This window comes from Dermochelys coriacea, chromosome 5 (genome assembly GCF_009764565.3).
Source record: "Dermochelys coriacea isolate rDerCor1 chromosome 5, rDerCor1.pri.v4, whole genome shotgun sequence".
NCBI lineage: Eukaryota > Metazoa > Chordata > Testudines > Dermochelyidae > Dermochelys > Dermochelys coriacea.
The window spans coordinates 52,922,214-52,946,775 of record NC_050072.1 but is presented as its reverse complement, the minus strand read 5'-3'; the positions used below and the strand labels follow the sequence as shown (position 1 = coordinate 52,946,775).

The window sequence follows — 24,562 nt, the reverse complement described above, 5'->3', positions numbered from 1 at the left end:
AAAGACTGGGGTTTTTTAGCCTAGAAAAGAGATAACTGAGGGGGGTATGTGATAGAAGTCTATAAAATGGTGAATGGTGTATGGAAAGTGAATAAGGAATTATTTACCTCTTCACGTAACACAAGATCCAGGGTCCCCCAATGAAATAAACAGGCAGGTTTAAAAAAAAAGCAGGAAGTTCTTCACATAATGCACAGTCAGCCCGTGGAACTCTTTGAAAGGGCTGTTGTGAAGACCAAAAGTACAACTGAGTTCAAAAAAGAATTAGAGAAGTTCACGGAGGATAGGTACATCAGATATTAGCAAAGATGGTCATGGATGCAACTCCATGCTCTGGGTGTCCCTAAGCCTCTGAGGGCTTGAAGCTGAGAGTGGATGACAGGGGTTGGATCAGTCAATAGTTGCCTGTTCTGTTCATTCCCTCTGGAACAGGGGTAGTCAATAGGCAGACCATGGGCCGAATCTGGACCTCCAGATGCTTTTGAACAGACCCCAAAATCTTTTTATTTACTTATTATTTATTATTATCATTCTTATTTTATTATTTTCTTTGGAGTCTGGACCTTGACTATACCTTGACCAAGAAATTTGGACCTTGACAAAAAATAATTGACTACCCCTGCTCTGGAGCATCTAGCACATGCCACTGTTGGAAGATACTGGGCTTCCCACTGTTGGAAGATACTGGGCTAGATGGACATTGGTCTGACCCAGTGTAGCCATTCTTATGTTCCTGTGTTCCAGCATGGGGAGCAGCAAGAGAGGATGCACCTTGCTGCCTACTCAGCAGGCATCTGGCAGCCAGAAGGAGGAACTGCAGGCAAATGCCTGCAGCCTGCCATCAGCTCAGCCAAATGTGTTAGAATGCAGCTGAGCTATGGATAGTTATGATAGGGCTGGCAAATGCATGGCACTTGGCAGACTTGATAGTTTTGATGTTATGCACAGTGAACCTGCAAATGGAACTCCTAGTGACTTTAGCGGGAATGCTGCACATGGAGTTCTTCATATCCTGTGCTTTCAAAATGTCTGTGCCCATACTATATACAGTATATTTTCTTTTCCCCTGTAATAGTTTTACTGCAATAGTTTTTCCGGTTTGTGTTGAGCTTTATTATTTTGTATTCTGCAAATCTTGAGTTAATTCAGCTTCTGTCCTTGGTATTTATTTCCCCACCTCTGATCCCGATTGACTCAGAATTAGTGACAATTCCTAGTATGTGAATATTTGAACAACAATTACATATTGTCCTGACAATTCATTTTAAGACTTTTGAATCATTAACTCAGTTAATGCTTGAGAGGCAACTTAGTCTAATGAATTAAACATAGGATTGGGAGGTGAAACATCTGGATTCTAATTCTCATCTGCCACTGTCTCACTGCATGACCTTGGATAAGTCACTTACATCTGATTTTTAAATGGTGCTGAACACCCACAACTCCCATTGAGGGGGACCAATGATTTCTGAAAGTGAGATCCTTAATTTTTCTGTTTCACTCTGTATAAAATGGGGATAACACTTACTAATCTACCTTTCAGGGGTATTGTGGCTTTGAATAAAAGTGTAAAGTGCTATGTAAGTGCTAAATTTCATATTGTTTGAGAGACAACGTGGGTGAGATAAGATCTTTTATTGAACCAACTTTTTGTGATGAAAGAGACAAGGTTTCACAGAGCTCTTCTTCAGATCTTGGAAAGGTACTGCAAGTGTCACAGCTAAATACCAGGTGGAACAGATTGTTAAGCATAAGGAATGGTAACACGTGTTGCAATCTGTTCCACCTGGTATTTAGCTGTGATACTCTTATTACCTTCACCAGACCTAAAGAAAAGCTTTGTGTAAGCCCAAAAGCTTGTTCCTTCCACCAAAAGAAGTTGGTCCAATAAAAGATATTACCTTACCCACTTTGTCTGTCTAATATCCTGGGACAAATACTTCTATAACACTGCAAACATTTTGTTTGTTAATTTAAAACCCATCCAAAGATATAAACAGTTGCTAAGTGAGTTGCTATATATTCTGGAATTCTACTAGTCATTGAGTGACCTTGTCTTTCTTTGAGCACTCATGCTCCTAAGGTGGTGTCAAAACAAATACCTGAAGTTTCAAACAATTGCTTGTCTCAGTATATGTAGCTTTCAATTGTGTCTCATCTAACACAATAAAGACAAATTCTTGCCTGCAAATATGGTTTCTTCTGGGAGCCACATACACCATACTTCAGAAATCCTGTCAGTCTCCTCAACTGTGGAAGTTCTTTGTGGTGGTGCCTTAGAAAGAGAGACCACCTTGTGAATTAAATCAGAATTAGCCCCAATTGCCTGATTTAAAGAGAAAGGACTAGCTTGTACGCTGCAGTTCCAACTAAGCACTGGCTTTGGGTGAGTTAAGCTTATTCTCAGGAGACTGGCAAAATGCACTCCACCCTATGTTCCCTCAGTTCCAGCCCTTCCCGTGTAGTTCTGACCTAGCAGAAAGCAGTCCTTTTGTGCATTGGATGGAATAAGCAGGCAGTGTATCTGTTCCCAGCATTTTGTGCAGGCTAGGAAAGGATTTAGCTATTCATTTTTATAAATATTGGAGAGTAAAAAAAAAATTAGTATCTTGTTTCACATACACAGTTTAAAAATATATATTTTGGTTGAAGGCTTATTCAAGTTTTGCTATCTGTTGTTGCCTTTTTTCAAGTATTGTGGGGTGGTGGGCTGGTAAGCATCAAAATTCATGTCCTGATTATTTTTCAGTTGTAGTGACAAATCAATATCTGCCTTGTTTATTGTCGGCACAGTGTTCTAACACAACCTTTTGTCACATGTAGCAAGTAGTTTTTCAAGTTTACAAAAAAGAAATCGTATGCTAACTGCTAAATTAGTTGTCACCTACTGGCAGCCATATAACAAATGTAAAGCTTTAAAGCTTGTGAGGCTGTGGGATTTTAGTTTTAGTTTTCTTTGTGTTTAACTTTCTTTTAAGAAATCTTATAATATGTACATGCTGTTTACTGGTAGCAAAGAACTCCATGCAAGCCCTAAGGGGTGGCCAGGAGAGCTGCGTTGAAACTATTAACAGACCCTGTGTTTAGACTAGGTAAATAGGTCATACACATTTTGTTACTAACATATTTTTAAAGCAGTGTTATTTATCCCTTTACATAACACAAGAACCAGGGATACCCCAATGAAATTAATAGACAGCAGGTTTAAAACAAACATAAGGAAGTAGTTCTTAATACAACACAGTCAACCTGTAGAACTCGTTGTCAAGGGATGTTGTGAAGGCCAAAAGTATAACTGGGCTCAAAAAGGAATTTGAGAAGTTCATGGAGCCAAAATATCAGGGGCACAATCCCATGCTCTGGGTGTCCCTAAGCCTTTGATGGCTAGAAGCTGGGACTGGATAACAGAGTAATAATAATTACCACGTTCTGTAGATTCCCTCTGAAGCATCTGACACAGGCTGCTGTTGGAAGACAGAATACTGGTCTAGATGGATCATTGGTCTGAGCAAGTATGGACATTCTTATGTTCTCTCTTCAGTAGAGTAGACATGATTTAGCACCTTTACCAGTGCTGGTCGTGATGAACCCTAGAATTGAGTTGACTAGTTTTACATGTTTCTAAAAGAGTTAACAATGTCTAATATATCACTTAAAATGTGTTTGTATTCAAAAACCTGTTAAAAAAAACAATCTATTTACTCAGGCCAGGTTTACACTTAAACCTTAAGTCGATGTAGATACAGCGCTCATGGGTGTGAAAAATCCACAACCCTGAATACTGCAGCCATGCTGACCTAAACCCGCTGGTGTAGATGTGGCTAAGGTGTTAGAAGTATTTTTCCATCAACAGAGCTACAGTGACTCTGGGTGGTGGGGTTACCACAGTGACAACAGAAGAATCCATTCTGTCTCTATAGTGTGCATCTACACTAGAAGGTTACAGTGCGATAGCTATGGCACCGTACTGATACTGCTGTAACTCCTAGTGTAGACAAGTCCCTACTTTAGGCAGGATCTCTGCAGGCTTGTGCTTCCTGCCTGACAACCTTGCCACCGAGGGGGCCAATCTTCAAACAGCACCATGGTTCTGGGTAATAAAAGCCCATTCATTAGTTGGCAAGTAATGTGGATTGTAATCCTGTTAAATGAAGTATTTTATTTTTAAATAATTAAATAATAATAAATTTGGGTATCAGGCAGTATTGAGTCAGAGAGCATATGTATTTGGGATTAGGGTTTAAGAACATAAACCCTTGAGCGGCTATAAACTGTTAGAGCAGCTCACTGACAGTGGCAAGCAGCTACTTGCACAAGTAGTCCAATTAATTTCAGTGGGTCTAATCACACAAATAACAGCTTTCTCGTTGGAGCAAAGAGTTCATAATCAAACCCTGAGCAGCCCTGGAACACCAAGTGAACAATAAGCATAGCTGCTAGAATGGAACTACCATGAAGATAAAGATTTTTTTAAAGTTAACTTTACAATTCAGAGCAGGGATGATTATGAAATAATTGTATTGGGGCCTCAAAACTTGCTATACCCCCCCACACACACACACGTATCACTCAACTTCTGATTTTAAAAAAAGCTCCATATTAAAAGAAATGAAATTGAGGTTTAGAGCAATTTTGAAAGCTAACAAAGAAATAAGTTTGAGAAAGCATACTCAAAAAACTTATTTAGGAAGCTTCAAATTTACAACCATTTTTCAGTTGTTATAATATTTTTAAATACAGGCCCAATCCTGCAATCGCTTACTTTAAAGGATAAATCTTATTTTTAAGTTACTAAATCAATGAGATTACACACAGAAGGAGGGATTATGGAGTAATTGTTTGCCTTATCCTTTTTAAAATGTGTACTGTTCTTCTACTATTGCCCCTCCCCTCCCAAAAATATTACATATGGCTATTGACTATATTATGGATTAATCACTTCTCAATTTTCCCTTTCCTGTTTAGCGTTAATATTAAGCTCAGATAGGATATTTTCTCATGCAAAATTTTTCCCCGAGTATGTAACATGTGAAAAAAAAAAAAGAAACATAGCAAAAGTGACAGATTAATTTCTTTGATAGTCACAGTTGAAATATTCTGACTATCATCCTTTTATGCCAGATGTGGGACTTTCATGGCATAATGCCTATTGCCACAATGAACATACAAAATCTACTTGCACAAGGAATAAATTGACAGTTTCTTGTGATCACACTAATTCCCTTGTAGTAGATTTTATATAAAAGGGACAATAGCTTCCTAGCACAACAATAAGATAACTCTAGCTGTTGAGTATATCAAGAGTTACATAAAGTATACTTGGAATACCACTTTGGCACTGTGCCAAGTATAAGGAACAGGAGGTTTTGGCTCTGCCACATTACTTTATAACCAAACCTTCAGTTAAACCATATTGTTTAATTGGGACACATGGCTATACAGAGCAAGGAAAATAACCTTAGTTTTAGTTTTAGGGCTGTCAAGTGATTAAAAAAATTAATCGCGATTAATCATGCTATTAACACAATAATAGAATACCATTTATTTAAATATTTTTGGGTGTTTTCTACATTTTCAAATATATTGATTTCAATTACAACACAGAATACAAAATGTACAGTGCTCACTTATATTATTTTTGATTACAAATATTTGCACTATAAAAACCAAAAGAAATAGTATTTTTCAAGTCACCTAATACAAGTACTGTAGTACTGTAGTGCAATCTCTTTATCATGAACGTTGAATTTACAAATGTAGAATTATGTACAAAAAAACCTGCATTCAAAAATTAAACAATGCGAAACTTTAGAGCCTACAAGTCCACACAGTCCTACTTCTTGTTCAGCCAATCGCCTCAGACAAACAGTTTGTTTATATTTGCAGGAGATAATACTTCCCACTTCTTGTTTACGTCACCTGAAAGTGAGACCAGGCATTTGCATGGCACTGTTGTAGCCGGCGTCGCAAGATATTTACATGCCAGATGCACTAAAGATTCATATGTCCCTTCATGCTTCAACCACCATTCCAGAGGACATGCATCCATGCTGATGACGGGTTCTGCTCAATAATGATCCAAAGTAGTACGGACTGATGCATGTTCATTTTCATCATCTGAGTCAGATGCCACCAGCAGAAGGTTGATTTTCTTTTTTGGTGGTTTGGGTTCTGTACTTTCTGCATCAGAGTGTTGCTCTTTTAAGACTTCTGTAAACATGCTCCACACCTCATCCCTCTCAGATTTTGGAAGGCACTTCAGATTCTTAAATCTTGGGTCGAGTGCTGTAGCTATCTTTAGAAATTTCACATTGGTATCCTTCTTTGCATTTTGTCAATCTTCAGTGAAAGTGTTCTTAAAATGAACAACATGTGTTGGGTCATCATCCGAAACAGCTATAACATGAAATATATGGCAGAATGCCAGTAAAACAGAGCAGGAGACCTACACTTCTCCCCAAAGGAGTTCAGTCACAAATTTAATGAACACATTTTTTTTAAACAAACGTCATCAGCATGGAACGATGCCGAAGCATGAAGAGCTGTACAAATGTTTAGCGCATCTGGCACGCATCTGGTAAATATCTTGCGATGCCAGCTACAACAGTGCTATGTGAACGAGTGTTCTCACTTTTGGGTGACGTAATTAAGAAGCGGGCAGCATTATCTCCCATAATGTAAACAAACTTGTTGTCTTTGCGATTGGCTAAACAAGAAGTAGGGACTGAGTGATTTGTGGGCTCTAACATTTTACATTGTGTTGTTTTGAGTGCAGTTATGTAACAAAAAAATCTATATTTGTAAGTTGCACTTTCATGACTGAGAGTGCACTACAGTATTTGTATGAGGTGAATTGAAAAATACTATTTCTTTTGTTTATCATTTTTACAGTGCAAATATTTGTAATAAAAATAATATGACATGAGCACTGTATATTTTGTATTCTGTGTTGTGATAGAAATCAATATATTTGAAAATGTAGAAAAACATCCAAAATATCTAATAAATTTCATTGGTATTCTATTATTAACAATGCGCATTAATCGCGATTAATTTTTGTTGAGTTAATCGTGTGAGTTAATTGCGATGAATCAACAGCCCTTCTTACTTTCTTTTGCCTTAAATCTGCCAGGCCATATGTAATAATTGCCTGTCTCCAACTGGATTATTAGGAAGTTTTCATGAGAAAATGGGATCTTAATTCTTACAATCACCTTACTGTTCTAACCCCAGCCCTTGAACTTCAGGAAACAACCAGAGTTAAAGCTACTTGCATTTCTATTCTGTTGCCGTCTTTAGCAATATAGATTCAAGGTAGTTTGCCTACTCACTCCCTTTGCGATGATACCCAGAGAGTTAGAATTTGGGATATCCCTCATTGAGTTCTTAAGTCTGTCTTTCAAGGTAGTCCAAGTTTCTGTTTCTCAAAAGTCAACTTGTGGTTACAAGAGATAACAAATATAATTTTAAGAAAAGTAAAGAAGACACTGTAGTCTTGTATTTTTTCAGTGAATCCTTTTCAAAAATGCTGTTTGACAGTAACCTCCTTACTGCCAAAAAGTATGGCTTAAGGGTACTGACTTTTCAATACTTGTGGCACCTTAGAGACTAACAAATTTATTAAAGCATAAGCTTTCGTGAGCTGCAGCTCACTTCATCGGATGCATTTAGTGGGGAAAAAAAAAAGTTTTTTTTCCCACCAAATGCATCCGATGAAGTGAACTGTAGCTCACGGAAAGCTTATGCTCTAATAAATTTGTTAGTCTCTAAGGTGCCACAAGTACTCCTTTTCTTTTTGTGAATACAGACTAACACGGCTGCTACTCTGAAACCTGACTTTTCAATGAGGATGTGGCATTCTGGCTTCTACAAAGCCAGAAAGAGACTCGGGCTTCAGACTTTCAGGCATTGCTTTATAGAAGTTTGTTTTCTTCCTAATCCTTTGATTTGAAGGTGAAGAAGTTTTGTTGTATAATTTTAATCAATGAACCTATTTGCTGAAGTGCTTTACTTTAAGTTAATAGGTTCTCATTAAATTTACTTGTATCCTTTTCAGCATCTTTCTTTATTACCTAACAAGTTAGTCCTGCAACATACTTAGAATTATTACTGTTGATTTCTTGGTAGTACCTTCAGTTGGTGACTAATTGACCAGAATGCCTTAAAGGGTATTTCTGTTTTGGAATCTGTATGGCTGTTTCTTATCATGTTTTCTTCTTTGACATGGTTATTGGCCAAGCAGATGAGGGGAAACAGTAAATGTGATATATCTTGATTTTAGTAAGATATTTGGCACAGTTCCACATGACATTCTTGTAAGCAAACTAGGTACATGTGATCTTGATTAAATTGTTACAAGGTGGGTGCATAACTGATTGAAAGAGTACTCAAAGAGTAGTTATCAATTGTTCACTATCAAACTGGAAAGATGTACCCGGTGAGGTTCAGCAGGTGTCTGTCTAGGGTCTGGTAATATTCAATACTTTCATTAATGACTTAGATAATGGAATGAACAGTATGCTTATAAAATTTATGGATGCCAATCACGCTGGGAGCATTTGCATGCACGTTGGAGGACAGGATTAGAATTCAAAATGACTGACAAATTAGAGAATTGATCTGAAATCAACAAGATGAAATTCTGTAAAGACAAGTACAAAGTTCTACATTTAGGAAGGAAAAATCTAATGCTCAACTACAAAATGGGGAATAACTAGCTAGGTAGTAATACTGTTGAAAAGGATTTGGGGGTTATGGTAGATCACATGTTGAGTATGAGCCGGTAATGTGATGCAGTTGCTAAAAAGGCTAACATAACTCTGAAATATATTAACAGCAGTGTCACATGTAAGACCATGGGAGGTTATTATCCAGCTCTACTCGGCACTGGTGAGGCCTCAGATGGCATGCTGTGTCTAATTCTGAGCACCGCACTTTGAGAAAGATGTGGACAAATTTGAGAGAATTCAGAGGAGAGCAAGAAAAAATGATGAAAGGATTAGAAAACCTGACCTAGGAGAAAAGGTTAAAAAAACTGGGCATTTTTGGTAAAAGAAGGCTCTGCGAAGACCTGTTAATTGTCTTCAAATATGTTAAGGGCTGTTATAAAAAGGACAATGATCAATTGTTCTCTATGTCCTATTAAGATGGGGCAATAAGCAATGGGTTTAATTTCCAGTCAGGAAGATGTAGGTTAGATATTAGAACTTTTTGTTTAACTATAAGGATAGTTAAGTACTGAAATAGGCTTCCAAGGGAGGTTTTGGAATCCCTGTCATTGGAGGTTTTTAAGAACAGGTTAGGCAGGGATGGTCTAAGTATACTTGGGACTGCCTCAGCATAGGAGTGAGACTAGATGACCTCTCAAGGTCCCTTCCACTGTGATTCTATTTTTCTGTGTACATTGTCTCAAACGAAGAGCAGAAGCAGACAGAAACACAGACCAGTGTAGCAAAATTTCAGCATTAGGGTATCCAGAAAAAATAGTCTTGAATTCATGGAAGAGGTATCATAGAATCATAGAATATCAAGGTTGGAAGGAACCTCAGGAGGTCATCTAGTCCAACCCCCTGCTCAAAGCAGGACCAACACCCAACTAAATCAGGACCAATCCCCAACTAAATCAAGGGGTACATCAGCAAACCTCTGACACCGCTGATTAACACGTTGGTAGTTGCTGTGTTCTCAAGCTGGATGACGCCAAAAAACTTTGAGAGACTCTGCTTGTCTTAACTGAGACTAAATCTGAGAAAAACCTGACCTATATAAAAATTCTGCTGCAGAAAATTTTAGGATGGAGAGAAGCTGTACTAGTCACCTTGCTTTACCTCAGCCTAGTACTTACTGTCAGCCAGTAAGGGAGTGTGACAGCTTGACATTAATACTTGCTGTTTGGTAGTCCATTTCTTACACTAGTCTGTCAAGTAAAGACATTCCTTGTAAAAATCACTTTGGGCCTGAGCACTTCTGAGGCAAAGTTTGTCTCACTGTTCTTTTCTTAGCCGCCAACCCAGAAAATTAATCAATCTATTTTATCTGTCAATTTCTATATGCCTAGATTATGTCCATTTAAACCTCCTTATTCTAGTCTCTTTGTTGTGTAGTTGTAGTCACTACCTCCCTTATTCCCCCTTGTTGCACTGTAGCTCTGTATTACACCTTTTTGATTTCATCAACTGTCTTTCCACAGAGCATAAGTTTTCATTCATCCTTCTGCTGTAGCTAATGCAGAAAACAGTATTATCTTTCTTTTATCTCTGAGGCAAATACATTTATTTTTGGGTGAATTTATAATACTAACGTCCCTAAAGACTTCCTAAAAGAATAACAACAAGGGATGTGAAAAAATTAGAGATGATAAGAACCAATTGGATTAGCCTGTGCTTTTCTTCCTGCTTCACTTTTGTACAAGGAAGCTGTTCCTCTGAATTGGTCCTAGACTTTTCTACCAGCGGGACTGTGCAGTCACTCAATAAATATGATCCTACCCTTAGTTTCCCACAGGAGAGTCTTCTTCAAGATCTAAGACCAGGGATATCTTATGTCTTATTCCTTTGAAATCTGAACCAGTTTTTCATGTAGACAGGTATTTTGCATATTGTTCCCACCTTTCTTCCCACAGTTACTACTTTGATAATTTAAACCAGGATATAATAATTCATCTCAGAAAGTCTGTGGCATTATTATAAACCCCTTATTCTAATTTGCAGAGTACACTCACTGTACTCAGGTAGAGTTTTTAGAACTGGGATTGGTTTTTTTGTTTGTTTTTGGTCTGTGGGAATGCTAGGCGAAAGCCTTGGGTTTTCAAAATACACACTGGCTAGAGGAGCATATAGGGCAGAAAAGAGATGTGCTTAATACTGGAGCTCCAGTAGAGTGTTGTCTGCTTCACAGGGTGGATCCAGGAGTCTTTGGGTGAGATTTACATATTTTTTTTTTAGATATTAAAGTACTACAGTGTAGGTTAGGTTTCAGAGTAGCAGCCGTGTTAATCTGTATTCGCAAAAAGAAAAGGAGTACTTGTGGCACCTTAGAGACTAACAAATTTATTAGAGATATCTTTGTACAATATTTGCTGAAGCTTTGGTTAGATGATAGTCTTATGGTTTTGATGTTTCTTCAATAAACTTTTTGTTCTTGTGCTTTCCTGTTTTCCTTTGCAATGAGAGAAAGAATATGTCCCTATCAATCCTTTTACATCTAGACTGTGGATTTAAACTACCAGAGATTATGCTGTTTTTAACAAAAACCAAAGAAGAAAAAAAAAACAGCTTCTGTGTCTCAGAAGGACCAAATGCAGAAATATTTTACAGATGTTTTTAGGTGTCAAGTTATCCTGATTATTTTATAAAAATTTCATTTCTTTCCCTTTTGGATCATTCTGGTTTTAGATTTTGGGTATATTCACAAATTTCTTAAAATTTGAATGAGGTTACAAGTAGAAAGAATTAAGTCACCAAGTTTCAGCTTTCTTGCTCACACTTGCAATCTGACGAGTTGGAGCCAGGTAAACCACCAACTCTGGATTAAATAATGGAAAAGTATGTTAGAAGTGAGAACTACAGTATGAATGATCTTCTATCTCTCCAGGTTCTTTTATTGACACCCGTTGCTCTAGGATCTGAGACCCTCATTAGTAATTGAGCACCTAACAGTACGTAGACTATTAAAATGCTTAAAATTCTTCCCCCGCTATAGTGTTATGAGAATGGTGGGCATTGAAGAGTGTTTAATGCAAATTAATATCAGCATTATTTTGTAAATACATGTGATATTTCTAAATTTAAAAATGTGCGTATTACCACCACTTTCAGGGCTCAGACTAGAAGGAATCCAAGGTTTTGTTACTTTAAGACATACAGGAGAAATCAAGTCTATAGTTTTATTTATGATACTGGAGATATAGTAGAGGAGACCGAACACTCTAAGCAAAATATGAATCAAGAATAATCTGTATTTTGGAACTCCTCCCTTGTATTTTATATTGTCACATATAAATCTTTTACAAACAGTGACAGCATTTAGTTCAAATTCTTCTCAGATTGCTTGCAGAATGAAAAACAAAGCCATTTTTCTGTTTTAGAAATACATCGTTAAAACAGTGTAATAGCCAGACTCCCTTTCCTTTCTTGGGCAGAGACATTTTACAGGCATTTTCTGTGCAGAGCAGTTTTTTCCAAAAAGATGTAAATCCCCCCAAAAAGAAATGTATACTGGAAAGATCTGACACTTCTGCGTTGTGAGAAAAAGTGTGCTGCTGGGGAATGGTTTCTTGGGGGATAGAAAGCTTTTCACCGATAGGTTACTGATTCAAATCCAGTTTGTGTTGTGAGGGCCTGAGCTTTACCATTTCTGAGGGCTATGTGAGATGGTGTTCTCAGGCCTACTTTTAGTGCACAGGTATTCACAAAATCTGTGCCAGTCATGCAATGAACTTTGCATGGAGCCTCATTGATTTCAGTGGTGATTTGCCTGGCTGGGGGGGTCTACTTTTGTGGCGCTCATTCCAGAGCTGTGACCATAACTGACACCCTTAAAGTCAATTTCAGTAGAAATGCAAGGGATTCAGTGGATTTTAAGATTAACTCACACTTTCCCCTAGGGAGATGGTCCCTCCCTCCACACCAGAATTGGGGGTGCATTGATTATTGATTAAGCAAAGGAAGCTTTTACTGCTGCAGCCTGTGGCTTACATGTTCTGTAAATAAACAAAGAATATTGGTCAAAGGTGCTAATGGTTTGGTAACTTCCACAAGAATAATTTGCTTTGAAAAAAAATTCAGCATTGCTATAATTTATGGATATGTTGTATTTTTTATTGCAAGCTTGGCTTGGTGTGGGTAAATATAGAGCATCAGTAACTGAACTGCTATGAGCTAACTGGGCATCTCTCCAAAATATCATTAAAATATTGACATAGACTAATTTGGGTTTTTTAATAATATTTTGTTAAGTGTTATTTAAACAGCTCTGCTATGATTGACCCACATACTCTAGTTTAAAAATTGAGAATTGAGATAATAGTAGATCTGACACTTTTTGTACCTGATGTTTTCTGCAATCAAGCAGTACATAGTTCAATATGTTAATTTCTGAGACTATTTGTAAAGAAAAAAAAAAGAAGCAACAAACCAAAACCAGAGCAAACAGACAGATTTTCTATACTGAATACCTTTTGTTCATTCATTTTCCAGGTTAGCACTGTATGTATATGAATATCTGCTCCATGTAGGAGCACAGAAATCTGCTCAGACATTTTTATCAGAGGTACGTTTCCCATTGTTTTCTTCTCTTTCACAATTTTGATAATGTGTGCAAATAGAATAACTGTGTTTTTTTTAAAAAAGGAATAAAACAACACTGTGAATATCAGTTTATAGTGATAAACCTGGATTTTTAAGTCTGTGCTAACCAGGTGTTCACCCATCTCTGGCACAAGACATCCCCAACTTCGCACAACAATTCACTGGTGTGATTTGTACTCCTTACCTCCTTGTCTTTCACTACATAAAGATCCCACTTGTTTTCTGTAACAAATGTGGCATTTAGGGAATACATGATTTTATTAGTATTTGCTTGGGATGACCTGTATAACTTAATCATGGTTTCACCACCTGTGGATAATGCAGCCATTCCAAACACATGGCAATTAAATGTTTTATACTATATTATATTTCCAGACTCTGTCCTCATTGTATATACCATAGATAATGGTGACCAACAATGGTCTCAGTACATATCCCCATGATACCAATTAACAACTTCTCTTAATTTGAAGAAGCAAGTATGTATTATAACTACTTGTCCTGTTGATTAACCAGTTTTAACACCTGATGGTACTTTTGCCTTTTACCTTATGTTAATTTTGTCTTCATAGTCTTTGTTAAAGGACTCTGTAAATCTTTTGAAAATCCAAGTAAATTAGTTTTCTCAGCAACCTTTGTCTATGACAGGAAAAAGTGAGCAGTGTGTCAGAGATACTGAACTCCTTTTTAAAATCTTTCTTAACAAGAATATGTAAGAAAATAAGTTGACAAGTGGGCAGTAAAGAAGAGCTTGGGAAAACAGCATTGAATAAAGAGCAGGCAAGGTAATAACTTGGAAATTTCCACATCTCAAAATCACTTGTCCCAGGTGGCACAGATTCAAATGGTAATAAATTTATTTTGCTACTGATGACTTTTTGAACAGTCCTGGACAACTGGCATGCTACTGGAAGACGGGATAATAGCAAATATGTGGTAGAACTTCTTGGGTTTTTTTAAATAAATAGGGTTTCCAGCAGTTACCTTCTGGTATATCCAATTTTTCTCTCTATTAAAGTAGGGGCAAAATAATTAAGAGAAAAATATAAAAACTTAATAGGATAATTTAAGCCTCAGCAAAAACAGCATTCATTTATAAGGAATAAATTTTGCAAGATAAAGCTTTGCTTATTTTGTTTTTAGGGTAGGTTTGCAAAGTGAATGGATGAGGGGAACATTTTAGGTATGACATTTGAATTTTGGAAAAGCCTTCAACGTGGTGTCTCCCAAAATCTTGCTGTCAAAATTAATTTAAATCTGAGAAGACAGAAGCACTATAATGTGGACTAATAGTGGCTGAATTATCTTGAACAAGAGGCAGTGATAAATAGCAACATTGAATTGATGTGTGGTATCTACTAAATACTGCAAAGATCTGTGGGCTTCATTTAACTTCTTCATCAATGGTATAGAAGAAGGAGTAAACAGAACATTGATGGCATTTATAGAAGATACTATGTTGGGATAAATTACAGCGATCACACATTTTAAAATAATACAAAGTGACATAGAAAGATTAGAAATCTGGGCTGAAAATCATAAAATGTGATTCATCTTGAAAACTGTATATTATTAATACATTTGGATGGGAAATAACCCAAAACACAGATAAATCAGTGGGGCAGAGAATCCTGGCAAGCAGCAATGATGAAAGAAATAAGAGAGTGATAGTGGATAGCAGATTAGACATGTGTTTGCAATGGAATATGGTGCCAAAAAAGCCAGTTCAGTTTTGAGGTGCATATGAGGAATCTCTGTATCACAGATAAGAAGATAGTCTTTTCTTTTTTCTATATAAGTTTGGTGCAACTGCAGCTGAATTCCTACATTCAGTTCCTAATATCTTATGAGAATTATATTGGCATATTAGAGGGCAGTGAGAGAAGAGCAACAAAAATGAAGTAGCTGGATGGTTAATGTATAAGGCAAGATGAGGGCTTAGATTCTCCACCATGCTTTGTCCTCTTTGTTTTGATCCATAGGTGGAATGGAACTACAGATCCACCAGACCAGGCCAAATGAAGATTCTTGTGGTGTGGGGGATTTGCAGGTTACATATGAGGCATTCCGAAGCCACATTCTCTTCTGGTTCCAGTTTAGGAGGCAGGGCCAGAAGAAAAAGGCATGGCTAGAGCACCTATGTGTTCTAGCAGTTCCCAATTGAGCATAACAGTCCATGGGGCTATCGAAGGCCAAAATAATTTAGAACAGTTCTTAGGCTGAGAATTTGGCCCTAAAAGAATTAAATATGTATAGCTTAGCTAAGTGATGACTAACAGTTGTGACAAAGCTCTGTCCTTGCCTCCGTGGGTCCCACGTTTCCTGGTGGATTTCGCTAGCCTCAGAGGCTCACTGTGACCCTCCACGTAACCCTTCTTTCTCTAGAGACAAGGGTCACAGTCTACTGAGCCATTTTCATCATAAGCCAGCGAGGGAGGTGAGGAGAAGTTATCCTTCCTTCCACAGTCTCTGTTGTCTACCAGTCTCAGTGATTAAACGGGGGGCAAAGATGGGGGTGGGGCGGGGAGCCCGGGCCCACCCTCTACTCCAGGCTCCAGCCCAGGGACCCTAATAGTATCAGCTATGGTAGTTGACCTTTTAGAAACATGACATGTACAACTCCCTGGGCTACTTCCCCCACAGCAGCCCTCACTTCCTCAAGCTCCACTTCACCCTTACCTCAGGGCCTCCTTCCTTGTGCCCGATATGGTGTGTACTACTCAGCCTCTCCAACCGCGCAACTTCTTCCCACAGCTCCTGACATACACACCCACCTGACTGGGAGGCTTTTAACTAGTTTCAGCCAGCCCTTGATTGGCTTCAGGTGTCCCAATCAACATAGCCTTCTCCCTGCCTTCTGGAAAGTTCTTAATTTGCCCCAGGTGTCTTAATTGACCTGAAGCAGCTTCCATTTCACTTAACCTGGTACCAGGGATTTGTTTAGCCTGGAGCTAATATATCTACCTCCCACTACTTTTCTATAGCCATCTGGCCTTGCCCTGTCACACAGTCTATACCTATTTGAAAGGTGTAAGCAACAAAGATTGAGAGACATTATTTAAAGTTGTACAAGAGAGTGTAACTACGAGTAATGGGACAAAGTTAAGAAAGGGAAAATTTCAGATGGATATCAGGAAATCTGACATTACAATCAATTAGTCTGTAAAATAATGTCTTAAGGAATTGTTTTTTAAGCTTTCCCAGATTTTGTGATACTCTGTTTTTTAAATGAATTTTCTTAGAACTGAGATTCACAGGTCAGTAAGTCCTGGAATCCCCTTGGGTTCTGTCATAGTTACAAGGTGAGCTGTGCTTTGGACCCTTTCATTTTCCCCGTTCAAGTACACTCCTTCAGCGACAGGCTTTTCTTCCTTAACCTTTTTAAAGGCTGGAACTTTGGAGGTCAATTACTTTTAGATTGGATCTCTGAGTTGCAGCCCCCCATTAATCAATTGTGGCTCCTCTAGCAGGGCTTGATTCCTGCTAAAGAATTTCTTTCAGGAGATGTGACCAACAATTGATTAAAGTGACTCAAAACAGCTTTTCCAAAACAAACGTATTGTTTATTCATCCAAAGGATCATATCAAGTGGAGAAAACGGATAAAACAACAAACAGCCTACATACTGCGTCTTACCTATACCTTATCCTTTCGTTGCTAGTTTTGGTAACTTCCATGTAGCTTGGGTAACCGAACTTCTGGGGTGGTAGGGACAGGCTACCCTGCAGCAAGTTCTCTTTCTCTTTAATTTGTCCCAGTGTTTTCCCCCAGCTGCTTTCCACTCACTCTCCATGCTCCTTCCTCTCTATGCAGGGCTTTTTTAACAGTTCAGTGTCTTTTGTCCTAATTCTGGAAAAATTATCCGGTTAACCTGGCTGGTGACAGTAAGGTAGGTATTTTCCTATTAATAACTCACTCATTGTTCTCTTAAGGACTCTTAATATTTTCCCTGAAGATATCTCTGGAATTGTTTCATTTCCTGCCCTGCTCTTCCTAACAGACTCTTTAGATTTAAATGTATGCAGTCAGACAGATTAATGTCCAGAGTAAACAGAAGAACAAGTAAACAGAACAAGTAAACAGAAGAACATATAATATTCATAAAAAATAAGAGAGAGCTCTCTCTTATTTCCCATAGGCTCTTGTTTTGAAGATGCTGACTGGGGTGAAGTGTACCCCTGTGAAGAGGGCCAGCACAAAGCTTATGCACCAGTTAGATCCCCCTCAAGCCATGTTTTGAAGAATTTAAGTAGTACATAGGCTTTATGTTGGCCCTCTGCACAGGTATGAACTTTACTCCAGATCAATGACTTTCCAATCTTCATTAACAGTTTTGGTGTTAAGTATATACTGCACATCTTTTTTAGTACATTATTTTATGTTTACTTTAGAACCTGTTGAAGAATAGCATCGGTTCCTGGTGATTTACTTAAGTTTTCAAGTTATTCCCAATGGATACATGTAGTCTTCTTGATTATGCATCTGAAGAGTTTAATTTTTTTAAAATTGCTTTTATTATTCTTGCTTTGCCTTTTATTCCAATTTACACTTTATCTGATCTATAGTTTATGCAGTATTTGTACATTTGGAAGGATACTTTTTATATCCCTAGCTATCATTATTTGTTTTCTCCTGAGCCCTGTGTAGTTAGTTCATGACTTTGCCAGCAAAAGGATATAAAAAATAGTCCCAATAAATTTTTAAAAAAATGTATAAAATAGTTTTACTGTTAAGTAAGCAGCATTTACACAATACACTTCTACCCCGATATAACGTGGTCCTCGGGAGACAAAAAAAAAATCTCATTGCGTTATAGGTGAGACTGCATTATATCGAACTTGCTTTGGCCCCCCCCATTCCTTGTTCCCTGACCGCCCCCTCCAGAGACCCCCCCGTCCCTAGTCACCCCTAGACCCCACCCCCCTAGCCAACTCCCCTGCTCCCTGTCCCCTGACTACTTCGACCCCTATCCACATACCCCCCCTCCGCCCCCTGACAGGCACTCACCGGCAGCGGTGGGAAGTGGAGCAATGCGGCCCCGGCTTGCTCCACTCCGCCACCTCCCAGCTGCAGTGTTCCGCTTCCCACCGCCAGTGAGTGCAGGGAGGTTGGGGAAACGACGCCCCCTGTACTCACCTGTGGCGGGAAGCAGAGCGTCGCAGCTGGGAGCTGGCATGGCGGAGTGGAGCGGGCTGGGGCCGGGCTGCTCCACTTCCCGCCGCCGGTGAGCGTGGGGAGGTTGGGGAAAGGACGCCCTCCGCACTCATCAGCGGCAGGAAGCGGAGTGACACGGCCCCAGCCTGCTCCGCTTTCCTTGCCCTGGCCCTGGTTGCTGGGGGGGTTGGGGAAAGGTCCCACACTCACCTGTGGCAGGAAGTGGAGTGCCTCGGCTGGGAGCTGGCAGACTGGAGCAGGCTGGGGCCGGGCTGCTCTGCTTCTGCTGCTGCCAGTGAGTGCGGGGGGATCCCTTCCCCCAAGCCCCCTCCCCCGAGTGACACGACTGGGGCTGGGGCGAGGGAAGTGGAGCGGGCTGCTCCCAGCCCCCCGCTAATCCCCTGGGCCACTCTGGGACTGCGGGGCCCCCGAAAATGGCCCCCCACAGCTCCTGCCTCCCAGACCTGGGAAGGTGGGGGAGAGCCCCTGACCACCCCCAAGACCCTCTGCCCCTCGGCCCAGCCCGGCACCCTTAACACGCTGCTCAGAGCCACTTGTCAGAGCTTTACCGTGTTGTCTGCGAACCCGCGTTATATTGCGTTGCGTTATGTCGGGGTAGAGGTGTACATCATAACATGGTAGAACAGATTTATTGGCGCTTGTTTGGGATGACCTTTGGGCTGTATGTATCTTCTTCTTGCCAGCTATATGCAAACCTTATAGGTGTCTGATCAGCTGTTCTTGAAATTCCTTGAGAATTGGACCTTGAAATTTAATGGGAGTTAGGTACCAAAACGTCTCAAGTTCTTCTGAAAATCCAAGCTTTAATCATTGTCCATTTTATTAACAATATTATTTTTACACATCACCATCTTTCATACCAAAGGATCCCCAAGCATTTCAAAAATGTAGAACTCATTTCACTCACTACTGACATAGAGTTGCTGCTACCTCTGCGTCATAATGTTGCATGTTTAAACACCAATACTTCTCCATAGTTTAGGACAGCAAGTAAATACTACTATATCCAATTGTAACTAGTGGAGGGATTTGTGATATCCCCTCTGTCCTAGCTAAATTCCTATTTTTAGATATTCCCTTCTACCTAACAGCTGTACCTTTGTGAAAATTGCTGTTGAATATTAGTTACCTCTAACACTACTACAATGCTCCTTACCACGCTGAAACACGGGTGCAATTTGGACCTGGGGGGAAGACTTCCACCTGCTGAGTCATTAGGATTACCCTTGGAGTATCTTGAGGTTTTTCTTAAAATTCTCTGACTCATTTTCACTATATACAATTTTTAGAGGTATTTTTAAATGTATTACTTTTAATTTCTCTCTCATACCTGTACATTTGGGCTTAACTAAAATATCTAGTTTAAGGGCAGAGGGATACAAAATGTAGTACCAATAAAAATTTTAAAAACACTAGAACATTTCTAAAATAAGTTTTCTGCAAAATATGTGACAAATGATGAGTACATGGTGGTAAGATGTGTTAAGTTAAGTGGTCATCCCAAATTCATGATGATAAATATTTTTCTAACTGCACAATCATGTATTATCTCTTTCCTATCTCTGTAGATTAGTTAATGTATCTTATTCAGATTGAGTGGAAAAACATAAAATACTTTATTTTTATTTTTTTTAGATAAGATGGGAAAAAAACATCACGTTGGGGGAGCCCCCAGGATTCTTGCACTCTTGGTGGTGGTAAGTGTTAATAATTTTCTTTCCTTCCAATTAAAGTAGGTTGAGAGTGGAGTCGAATGGCTATGCTTAAAATTGAAGGAAAAAGAACAGTAAAATACCAAATTTTCCTCCTTGTTTTCAGCTGACAAATTCTTTTTATTAACCTTTTGGAGGCATGAAAGAAATTCAGGTGAATTTTGTACAAATTATACTGAGTTCATCAAGAATAATTGGTGTAGAAAACAATGAAAGAAGCTAATAATAACAATGGAGTCTCCTAAAAAAACATATCTAAGAAGCATAGCCATATTGTTTTAGATTTCATTATTTCCCCTATTATTTTACTAAGAAAAGAAGCAGTTCCATGTTGAAGTCCTAAGCCTGTGGTATTCATCACTCCAGTTGTTTCTCCAAAACTTTCTTTTGCTAGGGCAAAAGGGTGTATTACGAAGTTGACAGTGTTAGCACATCATATTAGAACTGGAACAGGTTTCAATACTTTATTTACGGTGAGTCTTGCAGTAAATAATGCATTTAAAAATAAGTTTTCATTTGGGAAAACATTAGGTTAAGAATACAAGCAGAGATGAAAAACTTTATATTGTCATAGGAAAATGACATAAAATACATTATCCACATTACTGCCTGTGGCCCCAATTCACTATAGCACTTAAGCACATACTTAACTTGAAGCATGTGCTTAAGTCTCATTGAAGTTGAAATATGACTTAAACGTGTTGTTAAGTGTTTTGCTAAATAGGGCTGGACTTAAGTGAGTGTCAGAGGGTTACTGAACAGTGGTGCTATAGTTAGACCTGATTAGAGGACAGGAGCTATATAAGGAGTCTGGGGAGCCAGGAGAGAGAGATCAGAAACAGGAAGACATAGATGGTGGAGACTCCAGAGCCATAGGAAGATTTAGGGAGTCCCCCTGTGGCTAACACCCTATATAAGGGGCAGGAATCTGGGAGAAAACTGTGGTTGAAAGAAGTCAACGGCCTCCAGAGTGGGAGAGGGGACATTTCCTGCCAATGTTTATGAGTGCAGGGGTGAAGGAAGGCCGTGGAGAGAGGCTTTGTGGCCACAGTCCCGTACAAGGAGCAGGGGACTGGGAAAGAACCCAGGAAGGATATGTGACTTCCATTAAACCCAAGATGGTTGTTTATGTTATTGCTTCATTTTAGCCTTTAAACTTTACTTGGGATGATGGGAATAAACAAGGAACCCTTCATTTGAAGGAAGATTGGGAACTGAAGAAGATTTTAGTGACAAAAGACAGCAGAGGCAAATTTCAGAGTAGCAGCTGTGTTAGTCTGTACTCGCAAAAAGAAAAGGAGTACTTGTGGCACCTTAGAGACTAACAAATTTATTTGAGCATAAGCTTTCGTGAGCTACAGCTCATCCGATGAAGTGAGCTGTAGCTCACAAAAGCTTATGCTCAAATAAATTTGTTAGTCTCTAAGGTACCACAAGCAGAGGCAGAGGTGTTTTGAATTATGATATGGGACTTTGTTTTTGAGACATGTATAATAATAAATTACCTTGGGACAAGGTTACCCAAGGGAGTGTTGGAGTGTTTGAAGGGACTCTGAGTGGGGTGGAACTGATGCTGGGCACCTGTAGGGCACCTTCATGCCACCAGGAGGCACTCAAGGAGGGCCTGGCTTGTTAAATCCACACTTAAAGTTTTCCACAGCTTTAAGTAGTTTACTGACTTGGGGCCTTTAACATCTACAGCTGATATCATGGTCAAATCAATAAGTGCACTCATGCTCATTTGGAAGAATTCTATGGTGTTGGCTTACAAAGTAGTTTACAAAAAGAAAAGGAGTACTTGTGGCACCTTAGAGACTAACAAATTTATTAGAGCATAAGCTTTCGTGAGCTACAGCTCACTTCATCGGATGCATTTGGTGGAAAAAACAGAGGAGAGATTTATATACACACACACAGAGAACATGAAACAATGGGTTTATCATACACACTGTAAGGAGAGTGATCACTTAAGATAAGCCATCACCCACAGCAGGGGGGGGAAAGGAGGAAAACCTTCCATGGTGACAAGCAGGTAGGCTAATTCCAGCAGTTAACAAGAATATCAGAGGAACAGTGGGGGCTGGGGTGGGGGGGAGAAATACCATGGGGAAATAGTTTTACTTTGTGTAATGACTCATCCATTCCCAGTCTCTATTCAAGCCTAAGTTAATTGTATCCAGTTTGCAAATTAATTCCAATTCAGCAGTCTCTCGTTGGAGTCTGTTTTGAAGCTTTTTTGTTGAAGGATAGCCACTCTTAGGTCTGTGATCGAGTGACCAGAGAGATTGAAGTGTTCTCCAACTGGTTTTTGAATGTTATAATTCTTGACGTCTGATTTGTGTCCATTCATTCTTTTACGTAGAGACTGTCCAGTTTGGCCAATGTACATGGCAGAGGGGCATTGCTGGCACATGATGGCATATATCACATTGGTAGATGCGCAGGTGAATGAGCCTCTGATAGTGTGGCTGATGTGATTAGGCCCTATGATGGTATCCCCTGAATAGATATGTGGACAGAGTTGGCAACGGGCTTTGTTGCAAGGATAGGTTCCTGGGTTAGTGGTTCTGTTGTGTGGTGTGTGGTTGCTGGTGAGTATTTGCTTCAGATTGGGGGGCTGTCTGTAAGCAAGGACTGGTCTATCTCCCAAGATCTGAGAGAGCGATGGCTCGTCCTTCAGGATAGGTTGTAGATCCTTGATGATGCGTTGGAGAGGTTTTAGTTGGGGGCTGAAGGTGATGGCTAGTGGCGTTCTGTTGTTTTCTTTGTTGGGCCTGTCCTGTAGTAGGTGACTTCTGGGTACTCTTCTGGCTCTGTCAATCTGTTTCTTCACTTCAGCAGGTGGGTATTGTAGTTGTAGGAATGCATCATAGAGATCTTGTAGGTGTTTGTCTCTGTCTGAGGGGTTGGAGCAAATGCGGTTATATCGTAGCGCTTGGCTGTAGACAATGGATCGAGTGGTATGATCTGGATGAAAGCTAGAGGCATGTAGGTAGGAATAGCGGTCAGTAGGTTTCCGATATAGGGTGGTGTTTATGTGACCATCGCTTATTAGCACCGTAGTGTCCAGGAAGTGGATCTCTTGTGTGGACTGGTCCAGGCTGAGGTTGATGGTGGGATGGAAATTGTTGAAATCATGGTGGAATTCCTCAAGAGCTTCTTTTCCATGGGTCCAGATGATGAAGATGTCATCAATGTAGCGCAAGTAGAGTAGGGGCATTAGGGGACGAGAGCTGAGGAAGCGTTGTTCTAAGTCAGCCATAAAAATGTTGGCATACTGTGGGGCCATGTGGGTACCCATCGCAGTGCCGCTGATTTGAAGGTATACATTGTCACCAAATGTGAAATAGTTATGGGTCAGGACAAAGTCACAAAGTTCTGCCACCAGGTTAGCCGTGACAGTATCGGGGATACTGTTCCTGACGGCTTGTAGTCCATCTTTGTGTGGAATGTTGGTGTAGAGGGCTTCTACATCCATAGTGGCTAGGATGGTGTTTTTAGGAAGATCACCAATGGACTGTAGTTTCCTCAGGAAATCGGTGGTGTCTCGAAGATAGCTGGGAGTGCTGGTAACGAAGGGCCTGAGGAGGGAGTCTACATAGCCAGACAATCCTGCTGTCAGGGTGCCAATGCCTGAGATGATGGGGCGTCCAGGATTTCCAGGTTTATGGATCTTGGGTAGCAGATAGAATACCCCAGGTCGGGGCTCCAGGGGTGTGTCTGTGCGGATTTGTTCTTGTGCTTTTTCAGGGAGTTTCTTGAGCAAATGCTGTAGTTTCTTTTGGTAACTCTCAGTGGGATCAGAGGGTAATGGCTTGTAGAAAGTGGTGTTGGAGAGCTGCCTAGTAGCCTCTTGTTCATACTCCGACCTATTCATGATGACGACAGCACCTCCTTTGTCAGCCTTTTTGATTATGATGTCAGAGTTGTTTCTGAGGCTGTGGATGGCACTGTGTTCTGCATGGCTGAGGTTATGGGGTAAGCGATGCTGCTTTTCCACAATTTCAGCTCGTGCACGTCGGCGGAAGCAGTCTATGTAGAAATCCAGGCTGCTGTTTCGACCTTCAGGAGGAGTCCACCCAGAATCCTTCTTTTTGTAGTGTTGGCAGGAAGGTCTCTGTGGGTTAATATGTTGGTCAGAGGTGTGTTGGAAATATTCCTTGAGTCTGAGACGTCGAAAATAGGATTCTAGGTCACCACAGAACTGTATCATGTTCGTGGGGGTGGAGGGGCAAAAGGAGAGGCCCCGAGATAGGACAGATTCTTCCGCTGGGCTAAGAGTATAGTTGGATAGATTAACAATATTGCTGAGTGGGTTACGGGAACCATTGTTGTGGCCCCTTGTGGCATGTAGTAGTTTAGATAGCT

The 24,562-nt window shown here is 39.8% G+C and overlaps 1 protein-coding gene across 6 annotated transcripts in view; it reads left to right on the top strand.

Moving 5' to 3' along the window:
- SSBP2 (single stranded DNA binding protein 2) overlaps positions 1–24,562 on the top strand; it is a 312,515-nt gene that overhangs the window by 78,319 nt on the left and 209,634 nt on the right. For all 6 annotated transcript variants that reach the window (XR_006281434.1, XM_038402458.2, XM_038402454.2 and 3 more), the window contains exons 2-3: positions 13,197–13,269; positions 20,118–20,179. Coding sequence is in view for 5 of the 6 variants with exons in the window: in XM_038402458.2 (XP_038258386.1) it covers positions 13,197–13,269; positions 20,118–20,179 (135 nt within the window). In the remaining variant the exon portion in view is untranslated. The remainder of the gene's footprint in view (positions 1–13,196; positions 13,270–20,117; positions 20,180–24,562) is intronic.